This window comes from Emydura macquarii, unplaced genomic scaffold (assembly GCF_026122565.2).
Source record: "Emydura macquarii macquarii isolate MOO-44397 ecotype Brisbane River unplaced genomic scaffold, CSIRO-AGI_Emac_v2 contig_267, whole genome shotgun sequence".
NCBI classification, from domain to species: Eukaryota; Metazoa; Chordata; order Testudines; family Chelidae; genus Emydura; species Emydura macquarii.
Window position 1 is genome coordinate 1180892 of NW_027130404.1, and position 15337 is coordinate 1196228.

The 15337-nt window shown below is 39.1% G+C and overlaps 1 protein-coding gene across 2 annotated transcripts in view; it reads right to left on the minus strand.

Moving 5' to 3' along the window:
- Positions 1-202: 202 nt before the first annotated feature.
- QRFPR (pyroglutamylated RFamide peptide receptor) overlaps positions 203-15337 on the minus strand; it is a 44156-nt gene continuing 29021 nt past the window's right edge. The window contains exons 3-6 of one of the 2 annotated variants that reach the window (XM_067549434.1): positions 14475-14536; positions 12581-12816; positions 8236-8333; positions 203-2960 (exon numbers count right to left, since the gene is read on the minus strand). In XM_067549434.1, coding sequence (XP_067405535.1) covers positions 2557-2960; positions 8236-8333; positions 12581-12816; positions 14475-14536 — 800 coding nt within the window. In that variant the 3' untranslated portion in view covers positions 203-2556. The remainder of the gene's footprint in view (positions 2961-8235; positions 8334-12580; positions 12817-14474; positions 14537-15337) is intronic. The other variant, XM_067549441.1, reaches the window with a different exon arrangement.

A 15337-nucleotide genomic window follows, 5' to 3' on the forward strand; every position in this document is an offset into this window, starting at 1 on the left:
GTTTGCACATGGTGCAGTTGGTTGGTCAAATTTAAGTTTAGAACTCATGACCAATTTGCGGTTTGTACCCTGTTTTCTTAACAGTCTGCCCTGGCCCCTGAGGTTGGTATTCACGCTCTTGCACTACGTTGGGAAAATCACAATGAGAATAATGCTACAGTAAAAATGATCCACTGTAAAATAAACAGTCCCATAAATTCAGTTCTTAATACAATACGCTTTATTATAAAAGGATGAGAAGTACCCAAAGCAGTATTCACTTAGAAATGAGACAAAATAACTATCAATACTTTTGTCAAAGCCTGTCATTGAATTTACCAATATAAGTAAACAAAAAGATTCAAGCAAAGCTACAAATAATGGGGTGCTTTTCAGTTACAGAATCTGTCAAACAGACTTTTCTCATATCACTGACCAGACAATTTTCCCCAGTTACGTACCATATAGGAAAACAAACTAACTTTACTAAGTTTCATTCTCCAATCACAATATAAATGTAGAGAAACCTTAGAGAGAGATTTCCCCTCTATTGGAAACATGAACATCAAAAGCTAAGATCACTTAATGTCCTTAGACAGATGCACAAATCCAATAAATTTCAAAGAAAGTTGGGCATGTATAGACAAGGGCAGAAATTGTGCCCAAAGTTTGTCAGTAATGTTCTCTACTATTGTGTTTGTCTCGGAGTCAGATTCTGATCTTTGATACTGATTTATACAGGTAGAGCTCTGCTGACTTCAGTGGCATTATATCTAATTCATACACTGGTGTAAATAAGATCTGAGTCATCTCTCTTCAAATCTGGCTTCCATTTATGAGTAAGTCTGGAACTTTAAATTTTCTTTTTATCATTTTTGACATTTTAGTGCCCTATCAATAATAAATATATTTTTAAAAATAGCTAGGATCTCATAAATCAGCATTGAAATTTCTTTTCAGATGTGTAAATGAGGAAGTAGTCCAATGTGCAACAGATTTAGGGCCAGATTCTCATTTACATTTAAGTTCCCTTAACAATACTAGTAGTGTAAAGGAGCCTTAAAATAGGGGTAAATTACAGTGCCAGAGCAGAATGAAGGGTCATCTCTCAGATTTGAATTCAGCAAATCACAGTTAGGGTGAGGTATGCGGCTGGAATCAAAGGGCACCGAAATCTCAACCTCTTGTTCAGGGATTCCAGCTGCATCTAAACTGAAACCAGAAAATAAGCACGTTTTGGCTTTGCACAATTCTGAACCAAAACCAGAAATATGAAATCAGATCAGAGGATAAGAAACTGAACATGCTTCTTTCTCCCTGTGCCAGAAATGCAAATAAGTTCAAATTCAATTCTAGTTTTGGCCCACTTCTAGTAGCAATAGTCCCTCTGTTCATATTTGAACTGATGGCACATTTTCAGTGTGTGCCACTTCAACCTCGTAATTTGCTAAAAACTCTGAGTGAGTGAGTACTGGGCTATCCCCAGACAGAAAGCAGTCCACACAGGGAGTGGGGAAAATGCCACACAGAAAAATAAAACTGGAAGATTCCACTTTTGATTTTACTGACAAGGGGCCTGATTCAAATCCCACTGAAATCAATGGAAAGACTCCTATTGACTTCAATGAGTTTTGGATCAGGCCCTGTACTCTCTACAGGCCCTATAGTGGCATTGCTTCAGTTAGTCAGGCAATGTATCTAAATTGTGACCTTAAACAAACTCAATTATATTTTAGGGAACACATCCTCCAACTTCTGTATTGTATTGATGGACTGCTCTTCTTGACATTATGCATTTTTCAATGAGAGTGATGCAGTTTACAGGCCAGTCCACTGTAATATTTATATTCAGCAAGTTATCCTGTGGTAACAGCACATCAATTACACACAAATAAGAAGTACATCGTTGATATCAATTTGACTTCCCTTAACAAAAGCCTTAGTATGCATGCAGTGCTTAAGTCTTACTCTATACAGATAAATTCTGGCTGGCCTCTCACATACACAGCAAAAGAGAAATGCATAATACACCTGATGCATCTCAATCTTGCCTCCTCTCAGACTCTAATCTGCAGTCCTTTTGTCCACCGAGCTGCAGAGAACAGGTCTTGGTGGAAGTAGCATGGTCCATATAGATTCCAGACCTATCCAGGAGACAGTATGCACTCACCCCACTGACTGTACCTTTAGGCAATCTGCACAGTCAGCTGTGCACATTCTCATAGCCAGCCAGAACACAGGCACAAAGTAAACGCAATTGCTAACAGAAAAACAGTGTTAGTTTGCCCTCATTCGGTGGTAAACCCCAGAAAGCCAGAATTTGGCATAAGAAAAATACATCTAGTAATCATAATGGAATCATTTCTTCCAAAGTTTTATTCTTAACCCTTGTAAAATATATTACAGCTTTGAAAACTTAATTCCAACATAAATCATAAACCATAAAATATATTCTCTTATATCGCTTCAACGTGCAAAGTAGAAAAATAAAACAAAATGGTTTGTTGAAAGATATCAAATATAGGAAGCGATTCTCTAATACTGGAAAAAAAACAAAACCCACCACTGTTCATGATGCTAGTGTTCATTCCCTAATGCAGAGTGCACAGTGAGTTCAGAGGCAAACAAAGCAAGGTGCCTTTTTGTATTCTTTTTTGCCATTGGCTGATCGCAGAATTTGACTTCAATGTTGCCATCACTGAATGCTTCTCTCCCGGCCTCCTCTGTAGCAGAGGGATCTCTTTGGGAAAGACTTGCCTTTTGCTGCATCATGGTAATCCCTGAGTTTCCAAGTCGCTTGGAAGGGGATGGGTTTTCCTTAATGATACAAAAGCAGATTGCAGAGAGGAAATTTTTCTTGAAGTTCTCATTCATAAAGGCATATACCATAGGATTACAAATGGAATTGAAAAACCCAATGATCTGAACAATAGCAAAGATCATCTTGATTGTGACATCATCATAGTCTCTTTCAAAATTACCTGGAAAAAAGGCAACATATAATTAAATAGATACCTACACAGCATACCTATTTATACCCACCCTTGCAGATCAGAAGTTGTTGTTCAGCTTCGTGAAAAAGTTCTTAGATGTTTTTAGCCATTTTAATTATGGGTTTTGACCAGAAAGCAAAAAACCCAAACAGTCATACAGAGATAGTTTGAAAATCACAATTTATGAACTGCAAAATTAACAGACAGCGGAGTGACGCAAAGCTACCAGTCAGTTACATACATTGTTCATTTCAACCCCACTCTTCCCTATATTCCATCTTCATGTCAGAATTGTAAACATTGTTTTTGTCACCAACATGGTCCTCTGCTCACACTGTGGGGAAACTAGCTCTCTCCTCTGTGCTCACATACTTTAGATCCGCTCCAGGCCAGGTAAAGCAGGTAATGCTCCAGCCATTTAAAATAAATAGCAAGCATGAGTATTTATAGAGCACTTCACATGTTTAAAGCACTGTACATAGTAGTTGGCAGTGTGGCCTAATGGAGAGCACATTGAATTGGGACTAACAAGAGCTGGGTACTATTCCCAGCTCTGCCACTGGCCTGCTGGGTAAATCTCTGGACCTCCGTTTCTCCCTCTGTAAATAGAGATAATGATACTGACTCCTTTGTAAAGTGCTTTGAGATTAACTGATGAAAAGCACTATAAAAGTGAGTTATCATTTGCTGGGTTACTATTAGCCCCATTTTTGCAGACAGGGGAAAGGTAGCAAGGGGAAGTGACAAGCCATGCAATGAGTCAGTAGCAGAGCTGGGATTACTACTCAAAACTTCTGACTCATAATCCTGTATTTAACTCACCACATCATGCCTCATTTTTGTCCACCTGTACCAGGAATTGAATTCATTTCAGAGTCTCATCTCTGGTCAGTGTGGAAGCAGGGTTTCACCTTCAAGGCATGGGTGACCTGTACTTTTATATAAACAGGCACGTCCTCCTGCCTGCACAAAATCTCCTTTGGGAATGGATTAGAGTCACTGTAACTAGTCACTTTGGTCAAATCAGGATACAGCTTTAAAATACAGCATTCACTGATAATCACATAATCAGTCACATGCTGCATGAATACAGACATTCAATAAGTATATCAGTACAGTTCACTCTGAAATGGATGTAATCAGACCAATGTCTGATGAGAATTACAGAGCCAGTTTCCTCAGTGAAGTGGAAACACTGGCCCTAGATCATTCTCTCTCGCCATTCATATACACTTGTAGAACATGCAAGTGTACACTCCCCTACAAATTCTTTTCTTACCTATTATCTCTCATCTGGCTCTCACCCCAATTTTGAATATTCAATGTCATAAAATATTTTAAATGGTTTTCCTCTTTGAGTTCTTCCAAAAAGGGGGTTCCCATACTACAAGTTTATAATGAATGGTGGGAGGGGTTTTTTTGTTTTGTTTAACAATAAAGCATTTTGAGGGTTAAAGTAGTACTGTGTGGTTAGTGACATGGAGAGAAATACAAGTTTAAGAAAACTACAAGATAATAGTTTTTTTTAAAAAGTGATTTTATATAATGGATGGATGGCTTTGGTTGTAGTGAATCATGTGTTTTCAACTGATTAATCAATATAGTGAGGAAGAGAAATGCATCAGCCCAATTACTCTGTGCCGATACTTAGTTGCTAGTGTTTTAAACAAGATCCTTGGTGTCTGAGGCATAGCTATGCCATTTTGTAGCCTCGTTACCTAGTTTAGTAAGATTCCCTTCATAACTCTTTGCAGTCAGATTTGGACTTAACTATCTTGAGTAATTTTGGATTATCTGCAAACTTTGCCACCTCACTGTTCACCCCCTTTTCCAGATCATTTATGAATATCTTGAACAGCACAGTTCCCAGTAGAGATCAATGGGGACCCTTCTATTTACCTCTCACCACTGTGAAAACTGACCATTTATTCCTATCCTTTGTCTTCTAATCAGTTACCGACTGATGAGAGGATCCTTCCCTCTGATCCCAGGACTGCTTATTTTCCATAAAGGGCTCTTGGTGTGGCACCTTGTTAAGGCTTTCTGAAAGTCCAGGAATACTCTATCGATTGGATCACCCTTGTCCACATACTTGTTGACCCCCCCAAAGAATTTCACTAGATTGGTAGGGCATGATTTCGCTTCACAAAAACCATATTCACTCTTTCCCAACATATGATGTTCAATTAGGTGTCTGATAATTCTATTCTTTACTACAGTTTTAACCAATTTGCCTGGTACTGAAGTTAGGCACACCAGCCTATAATTGCCAGGATTACCTCTGGAGCCTTTTTTAAAAAAAATCAGCATTACATTAGCTATCCTCCAGTGATCTGGTACATAGGCTGATTTAAGCAATAGGTTATATATCAGTTAGTATTTCTGCAACTTCATATTTGAGTTTCTTCAGAACTCTTGGCTGAATACAATTTAGTCCTGGTGATTTCTTAATGTTTAATTTATCAATTTTTTCCAAAATCTCCTCTACTGATGCCTCAATCTGCAACAGTTCCTCAGATTTGTCACCTAAAAAGGATGGCTCAGGTACTCTATCACATCCTCTGCAGTGAAAACTGATTTAAAAATTCATTTCATGCCTTGGCAATGCCTTGGCTTCTTTGAGTGCTCCTTTAGCACCTTGATCGTCCAGTGGCCCCCTGATTGTTTTGCAGGCTTCCTGCTTCTGATGTACTTAAAAAAAAATGTTGCTGTTAGTTTTTGTGTCTTTTGCTAGTTGTTCTTCAATACTTTTTTGGCCTGCCTACTTATACTTTTACTTTACTTTTTGTTTATTTATTACTTACTGTTTTGACTATTATCTATTCACTGTGGTTTGAATAATAATTTATGTTTATTGAATAAACGAAGATGGGTTATGTTACACATGTAAGGTTAAAGAAACAATGGATCACATCACATGGGAATGCAGGGAGTGTGCCCAGGAAAGAAAGGCTTTTTATGAAGAATTTAGAAGCTTTTAACCCATCATAATATATTCTGCTTCCTTAATGAGAGTATCGGGAAAGTGGAGTAACTAAATCTCTACAATGTTTTTATAAGGATATAGAGCAGGGTTAGAGAGTGTAGGGGCATGAATGTATGAGGAATATAGTAGATGGTGATTATACACTCAGTAGGTGAGTCTGCTTCACCATAAAGCATAAGAAGAAGTTGTTGTTCAGGGCTGACTGGTCAGGAAAGAGGATGGAGCTCTGCCTCTCTGCATGAAGGGAGCTTTGCTGGCAGAGAGACGGGCCTACTAGCTGGAGCAGCCTCTGGGGTAGGGTCACCAGACAGCAAGTGTAAAAAATCAGGACAGGAGGCGGGGAGGCAATAGGCACCTGTATAATACAAAGCCCCAAATATTGAGACTGTCCCTATAAAATCGGGACATCTGATCCCTCTACAGTGGGGAGACCAACACTCAACTAAAAGACTGCTTGGGAACCACGCCCAAAGGAAGACTGGGGATGGCCCAGTATTAAGTTGATTTTGCTCTTAGTTTTAGAACATTTCAGAACAATCCACACCCCCAGGAAAAGACAAGAGTGAAGGGATAATTAGCTAGTAAGCCAGAGCATGACTCAGTGGATACCAGAGTCAGAGACTTCCTCCCACTGCGGAGGCCCATGGCTGCATCAGGATACCAGGAAAGTTCACCATGCGGAGCTGCTTCAGACAAACCACTAGGGGGGTTTTCTCCAGTCCCTTAACTTTCTGTCCATTCCATGCTACTTCCAACTGGATCCACCTTCAGTGCTCCTTAATCTGTTTCTTCCTCTGCCTATGCTGGCTGCTGCTGCCCTTGATTAAAACCTTCTTCAGAGCCCCACAGCCAATTCATGAGACCCACCCTCCTTTTCAGCCAGTGCAAGGTGCCCACAACTAAGGGCAGTTACTGAGGTCTCTTAGCTACTACAACTTCATGCCCCCTGATTCCATTTCCTATCCCTGCACATTTGAGCCTTTCATCCATCCCATCCTCATCCCTATCCTTACTCCACCCCAGCCAGCCTGCCCTCAACCCCTCTTCTGCTCCTCCTTGTGCAACCTGTCCTCATTTCAAGAACTTGTGTGTACTTTTATAAGGTAAATAAGGACATACAATTTTAATTAAAGCAGGCAGGAGACTGAGGAAGAGCAAAAAAGGATCCTCCAATTGGTTGGGACCATAGAGGAGCATCAGATGGACTTGAACGGTTCTGACTGCATGCATGAATGTGCAAAAGAGATCTACAGTGGCCTTTAGAGGAGAGTTATGTCCTACACCAGACATGGTACAGTTTCCCAAAGCTATAGTCCATAATATTTTTTAAAGAGAAAAATTGTTTTGTTTGATCTACTAGGCATGGTTTATGTACTTCCATCAAAATTTATAACACAAGTCAATTTTTCTTGGTCACATCTCAGGCACTAAGCGCTGCAACCAGAGGACTTTGAATTCTTTTAATACAATCAATATGCTAACAAACAAATTCATTGAGTTTTAAGGAAAAAAGGACCATTAGATGATCATCTAGTCTGACCTCCTGTCTAATACAAGCCCTTAAAGTTCACTCAGTTACCTGTGTATTGAGCTCAATAGCTTGTGTTTGACTAAAAGCATATCTTCCAGAAAGGCGTGTTTTGTTTAACACAGAACAAATTTTTTTCTTTGGGTCAGTTTTTCAGTTCATTTATGGGTGGGTATTTTTACCCTTTTGTTTTGTTTTTAAAAAAATAAATATAGCTAAATTTCTATATGATTGTTTTGAAACGATGGTCAAAATGAACTATTTCAACTTTTTTGGAGAAATTTTTTTTTTTCCCCCAGCTGAAACTATTTTCTCAATTCCACTTAAATTCACAAATAGGTTTGGTGCTCCAAAAGATACATTTTTCAGCAAATTTACTATCCAACAAAAAAAAATTAAAAATAATCATACTGCTCTACTCTGTATCTCTTAGCTACAAGGTATATTGCTCATATTATACCTTTAAAGAGATTTCTGGTAGATGATGATATTTTCAGCTTAAGTTGCAGCTATGTCTGTCTGCCACTCAAACCCCAACCCCCAGATGGTCAAATCTTTTATTTATGAGCACATACCTTTTCATGAGAGAGTGTTGTTATTCCAGATTTAAAAGCACATATTAACCCTAGCTGGCAATTAAATGCTGCAGCAGCACTAGAGTTTGATACAACATCAATGATTCCATTACTAAAAAGTACGAGACGCTCTAAAGGAAATGCTTTAATTTAAAAAGTGTGGCAGGTACTCACTGTATTCTATCATCATGTGAATCACATGGAAAGGGGCCCAGCAGACTGCAAATAAAACCACCACCATCACCATCATAATGATTGCTCGCTTCTTCTTCCTGAAATTACACTAAAGTAGTTTTTACAGAATAACTTTGAATAAACTGGTGATTAGCAAAAATGTCTCAGGGTCAACTTCTAAAGGTATTTAGGTGCCTAAAGATGAAGATAGGCACTAAATGGGATTTTCAAAAGTGCCTACTTGCTTAACCTTCCTTGATATCACTGTATGTTACTGACCCATATCAAATAAGTAATAAATAAAAACAGCAATGTCACATTTTCCTAACTCAGGACGCAATTTGAAATGAAAACTCTACTTACATTCATGTAATTGCACTAATAAACTCTGTCATTTATTTATTTAGCTCCAAATATTTGTTCAAGAAAGCTTTTGTTAGTGCATTACAATGCAGTTTTTCCCCATACAGATACTTATGTGCACACAGACTTTGAAAGATTTTCAAAAGTGATTAATGATTGAATGTCTCAATTTTTCCGTGCCAGATTTGCAACACATTAAATGGGCATGACTTTCAAAAGGTGGATGCTCAGTACTTCCTGAAAACTGGGCTTTTTCTGGGTGTCTGAAGTTGGGCACTCATAAATTGAGGCACCGTGACCCCAGAAACCACTCAATGCTAACTGGCAGAGGGCCCCTTCCCCTCATACTGTAACTCACATCAGGCATGACATATTCATTGCCCCAACACACAGTTGTCATAATATATGTCCCAAACCTCTTGTCTAAGGAATCCTACATAAACTGGTGACACAGTGGTCCCAAAAATCATTGTGTGATGTATCTCTGGGTTATGCATAATGAGTTATAGATGTGTGTTGGAAATATGGTCTTTAAAATGTGTTTGGGAGGCAAAGCATAAAGCCAGCCTGTCCTAGACAAAGGAATGTGTATTTACCTGTCGGAATGGTGTGGTTATAGGCAATGAACAATGAAACTACATTTACATATAAGGTAAACAAAGCCATCAAGCTAAATAAGCTGGAAAGATGACTTTCCAACAATCACAGTGAGGGACAGAATCTGCACTCTAGAGAAAGAGACAATGGATTTTGAGTAATACAAGAGGAGCAAAAAGACCATTTTGTTATCCATAATTGAGGGAGGATAGGGTACAGCACCCTTTGAACCTATGAAAGCTGGGTTCTCTTGGCCTGAAAGACAAGAGTTTCTGGAAACTTGATGTAAGTGAAGAACCTGCTAGACAAAGTTTATAACTTGCTAAAATTAAGTTTCACTAGAACGAGTGTTTTGTTATTTGTAACCAAATCATCTATTTGATTCTTGCTTAGTGTCACTTAAATATCTATGTTTTATTAATAAACTAATTTGTTTTATTACAAAACCAGCTCAGTGCTGTGTATTAACAATGGAAGGTAAGTCCTCAGTTTACCTAACATGCTGGGGCATTCACTGTCTCTTTGATGATAGTGAATTCACTAACTTCTCCGAGTGTCTAGTGAGCAGGACTGCACACTATAGGAAGATGTCTCTGGAGACCTCAGGAATTGGGGTTCACTGACTGTTACTTGCAAAGCAAGGTTAGGACTGGCCGAGTCTGGAAGACTTAGCTGTCAAGACAGACAAGCTGGTGTGTCAGGGAACTGACACACAGTTTAGTAGCCACAAAGCTCCCTCCTGCTGAAGCAGAGCAGTACCACGGTGGCTCACAGTTCAGGGTGTCCTGAGCCAGAAGTTAGAGGTAGAGTAGTCTGGACAGGATTTACACACAGCTTGCTGGTTGACTAAGGTTCACACTTCAAGCACTGGTAACAGATTTTTAAGTGATTCAGAGAGGGCATTGTTAGAGAGATTGACATGCTGCATGGAAAAAGTGTAGAACTCCTGGCTTTGGGAAGATTTAAAACCACTGTGCCTTTAGCTAACATGTACTTGGAGTGGGAAGGTCTGGAAGGCATTTTAAAAGTTGGTCTATTGGATTACATTCCATAGAAATTCTCAGGGGAAATGACAAATTAACCATGTCTAAAGCCATTAATATAGTAACCTGCAGTAAAAATGAATATTGCTCTATAGCCTCAGAAGGGAATTGTAAAGACAGAGAAACAGCTCGGGGGAAGCAAAATCCCTACTGGCCCTGATTTACAGACAGAGACACTGTGTCTCCAGGGACAAATGGGGCAGAGCCACTCCCAGTTCCAAAGGAGGAGGCTGCGATCAGAGCTGAGAGCCAACAGGAATTTATCCAGATTAAAGAGCACTCCCATCTCTAGATAGCATAAAACCTGTCCTGCGCGGGGGGGAGGAGGGGGGTGTCCACCTAGGGGAAATGGGGAAAGGATTTTCAAAGAGGAGAGCATTGTATAGAGAAGCTCATAGGGGGGGAATTAAAAGTCCTGGAGAGCTTTATAGGCAGCTGGTTGTGCCTGTTAAGCACTGTAGGGAGCTAATGATATTAGCCCACGACTGTCCTTTTGCAGGTCACTTAGGGACTCAGAAGACTTATGAAAGTTGAAAAGGAATTTTTTTTTGGCCAGATATTCAGAATGAGGGGGTAGACTATTGCAGGTCTTGTGACTTATGTCCAAAGTGCAAGGGCCTGCAGGGTTTCAAAGTTCCCCTACAGTTCTTACTTGTGATCAAGGAGGCATTTCTTAGGGTGGCAATGGACATTGTGGGTCCTGTGCTCCAGCCAACCCACAGGAAAAAATTATATTTTGGTGGTAGAAGGGCTCCTGGGTTGCAAGTACCCAAAACTATGCAGCACTGTTGAAAATCTTGGCCCAAAGGATCAGTTTAGGGCTAAAGTTCAGGTTTCCAGATACCACAGTGATGTATTAAAAATATGGATGGAGCATTCTATGTAGTTGTTTCAAACATATATTTAATTATATGATTCTTAATAATTTAACAGCTTTTACTTCACACTTCTAATGCAAAAGATAAGTAATAAAGTTACTAGGCAGTCTAGAGAATATTGTATTTTGCAAATCAATTTCACTGTTATATCTGTTCAAGCAAGTTTAATTTTAATACCTAGAGATAGAGAAACTGCTCAAAAATCCATTAGAGATCAAAAAGCAAGGATCTTTTCCTAGGACCCGGAATACTGACTGTATCTGTAATGTCTCATTACTCTGTCAATGTCTGACATAAATAAAGAGCTGGATGGAACCACACTGCCTGATAATTTTTGTTGCTAGGGGAGTGTTTAGAGGAATGGGGTCTGCACTATCTATTAGGGGTACATGCCCTGCTTTCACCAAAATATTTTGCAGGCTCAGAGTTTGTCTGGATTTATCATTACTCATGAACTCCCAGATGTTACCACCACCAGTGGTTACAAACCCAAGATAAACTTCTGCCACTTGAGCTAAAGTAGTAGTTCCATTAGCTGGCAGCAGAAGTAGAACCTTATCCTCTATGTGGACTAGTCACTAGATGGGGACTGGCACACAATTCACAAGCATGTTACATTATTATTCTCCAGTTTTGCAACTTTATCATCATCCTCAAACTCATTTGTCCGAGCAATTTGTCAAAGAAATTTTTTTGCTTTAAGATGCCACTTATTCTCCTTGGATTCAATATTTAATGTGGTACTCTCCTATTTTCTGTGCACATATTGCTAGAAGTTGCCATCACACCAGGAAACAAACTCGCCAGATTAATTAAAGGAAAATTGCAAAGTAATATATAAAGCAGGATAATTGCTATGCTAAATTACAAAGAAGTGTAAAGTAACTATACCATTTAGTTGTCTGATTCTTAATTATTATTCATTTTTTTAATTGCATTTCAAACACAAAGTTGCCATCTGGATGGTCTCATGAGGCAGAAAAAGCCTGAAGGCATTTAGATCTCTTTAGAAACTACCATAAATTAGAGTGTATCAAATTTGTTTTCAGATAAATTCCAACTTTTTATTTTATTTTAATATGGTTTCATTTTTAAAAGGCTGATAGAACAGTGGTAATAGACACACAGTTAAATAACGAACTCATCTGAGAACACTTTTGATATTATTGATCTTATTCCAGGTGGATTCCAAAGGGTATTGTATTTGATCAGTCCTAATCTGCCTAAGAAACGTAATAGACTGCTTCTTCTTCCCAACTCATGGCCCAATGTGGCTCACCTTAAAAGGGCTCGATTTTCAGAGTACGGGTGCTTAGCGCTATTTGAAAATCAGGCCCCTATAAGTGCCTCATTTTGGGCACCAAATATTAACTCATTAGTCACTTTTGAGAATCTTGTCCATAACTTTTCTTGTTTCCAGTCCCCAGATTTGCTTTACAAACTATATGGTTTTACTTTACAAACCTTGATATTTTAGACATTTCGTTCCCATGAATGGTTTGAAGAACTGAAGCATCTCCCACTCTTTTCTTAATCCAAAGTTCATAACCAATCTTACTGTACAACAGAAGCATCAGCAGCAGTGGAAGAAGAAAGAGTATGACAAGAATGAAGGTGGTATATATCTTTTGGTGAACAGCACTGGTCCACTCTTCCAAGCAGCAAATATACTCTTTTTCATACAGAAAGTCATATTTAACCTGTAACAAATGAAGTGGAAATGAGTCATTTTACTAAGTACCCTAACTATGAAGAGTGTCACATGTTCTAAAACCCGTTGCCTTTAATATGACAGATATTCAGTGGAGAGGCCTTTCAAGTGAGATATTCTTCTAATGCATTTTCCACGTAAAGGGCTGGATTCACCATGGCTTACACAGCGTAGAAACTATATCTCTTCTCTGCATCAAAGAGATTGCCCTCCAAGGACGGCAAGAGATGCTTTAAATGACACCCTCCGTTGGGTTTGTGCTGAGGAGGAAAGTGTCAGTTTCTCCTGGAGGCAGCTGCTGAGATGTGCTGAAACAATGTACTGTTTGGGCTGAATACTTTTAAAGTTGTGCTGGCCATCTTGGCCAACACAATAGGAATCAAACCGAGGTTCTCCAGAACCAAACTGAGTCTGTATAGCATGAGCTAAAAAGAAACTGCTTTTTAACTAGGGCTATTGCAGACTCATTTTTTCTGTGGATCAGGTGCAGTGGAAGACCTGTAGCACACGCTCATCAGTGGGTTACACTGGCTCTCTGTGTATTGGTGGTCAAAGTCAGGTTGATTTGCATTACCATAAAGGAGCCATTTGCACTACCACAAAGGAGCCATAAGCCTGCCCCAAATGTCTTATTTTAATTTTCCTCTTCAACTGGGACTGGGGAAAGGACTGTTTCTCTATTGCACTTATCACACTTTTAAAGTGGCTAAAGTAAAGTAGTAGTAGTATTAATAATTAATATAAATCAATAAGCTAAACATAAAATATAGAACTCCAAAAAAGTCAAGCAGATGAAGGAGAAGCAGTGCATCCAATTTACTTAGCCTTCCAAAAGGCTTTTGATAAATTCCCTCAAATGAGGTTAAAAAGCCAAGCATATTAAAAACATTGCTTAAGCCTTGCATTTTTAATACATATCATTTTAAATGTCAATTTGGTTGACTCACCCATTTTCAAATGAACAAAAAGGTACTGCTGCATATCTCACTACTTGATCAGGGCCCTCATCCTGCAACCAAATCCACACAAGCAGACCCTCCCTCTTCCCCGCCTCCCCCCTATGCCCACAGAATCCTACTCAAATCAGCCTACAATGGTGCAGGGCATCTGCCGTGTGGCTCAGATTACACGGTCAGAGCTTTGGTTTGCATGAACAAATGCAGGTATCTGTTCACAGCTTTTGCAGATGTAATTATGGAGGCTTCAAAATAGGGAGAGGGGCAAAACTGGAGAGTGCAAGTAGGTGCTAGAGTATGGAAAGCCATCAGAAAGTTACAAGGAGGCAATGCTAGTGCCCTGACAAATGCACCAGGTGCCAAATTCTGCCCGTACCCAGAAGTAAAGGCTCTCCAGTTTCTAAAGAACTGCCCACAATCCTTTGCCAGTGACAATATTAAAAGAGCATCTCCATTTCCCCTTTTACACTGAGGGCCCAGTAAATCAGATTACAAAATCTATTACTCTACCTAAGAAACACTGACTTAACTTTTACAGATGCTTATGACCAGATTCTGCTTTATTACCTCTCATAAATATTTAGAGTTAATTCAGCCCTGTTGCTATCCCCTGCAATGAGACCCTGCAAGAGCGAAGTCTGAAAAAAGCATTCCCTCCAAAAGTGCTATTACATTATGTAACATAGCATACCTCCAGTCGCTGTACATGCCACATAGGTGACCCAACAATAACTGCCAGCAGCCAGACTATACCTGTAAACAAACAAACGTCTTTTTAATGCTCAGTCGAACAGGGAACTTAACACGAATTAAGTTTAATTTAATAGCTTCAATTAGCAAAATAAGGTGATGTGGAACATTTATGTTGTACACTGAACCTAAATTTAAGGTCAAATTTTACAGTCAACATTTGTGGACAACTGACTTATTGCCGATACAAACAACTGCAATATTTTTCTCTTCGTAAAGCCCCTTCTTCAAGCGTTTCCTTCCTGTAAGTCTCAGGAGCCTTTAATCTTTAGTCCAGACAACATCTGCCCCCTGAAAAGCAAGATCAACATCACCCTATGTTCTCTTTGCATATCAGATATGAATAATGAATGCAGCCTTGACAACGGGTGTGCCTGAAATCCTAATCAAAACCCTATTCAAATACGAACAATTGTGGACTAGAAATCAAGGCTTAATCTACAGGGTAACAGCAAGGTTGTTCACTTCAATTTACATTAGCCTGTTAGTACTCGGTTCACGAAAAAACAAAAATCAAGCTTTGAGGCAGGCGGATTGAAACAGTTGTGGATTAATTAATTTTAAAAACTTAATTAATTAATTAATTTTTTTTTAAAAAGATAGAGGTGAAGAAGAAAAGCAAGGGAATGCCTCAGTCCTGAGCCACTTCATAAAATATGGCTAGATTCAGCAGTAACTCATAACCTCTGTACCACTGCACAGATCAATACCTTCCATACTATGCAAACCTGCTACACACAGCTGAATCATTCAACTCTGATCTGAGGGAGTTGACTGAGATGATTTCAGAGCCATTGGCTATTA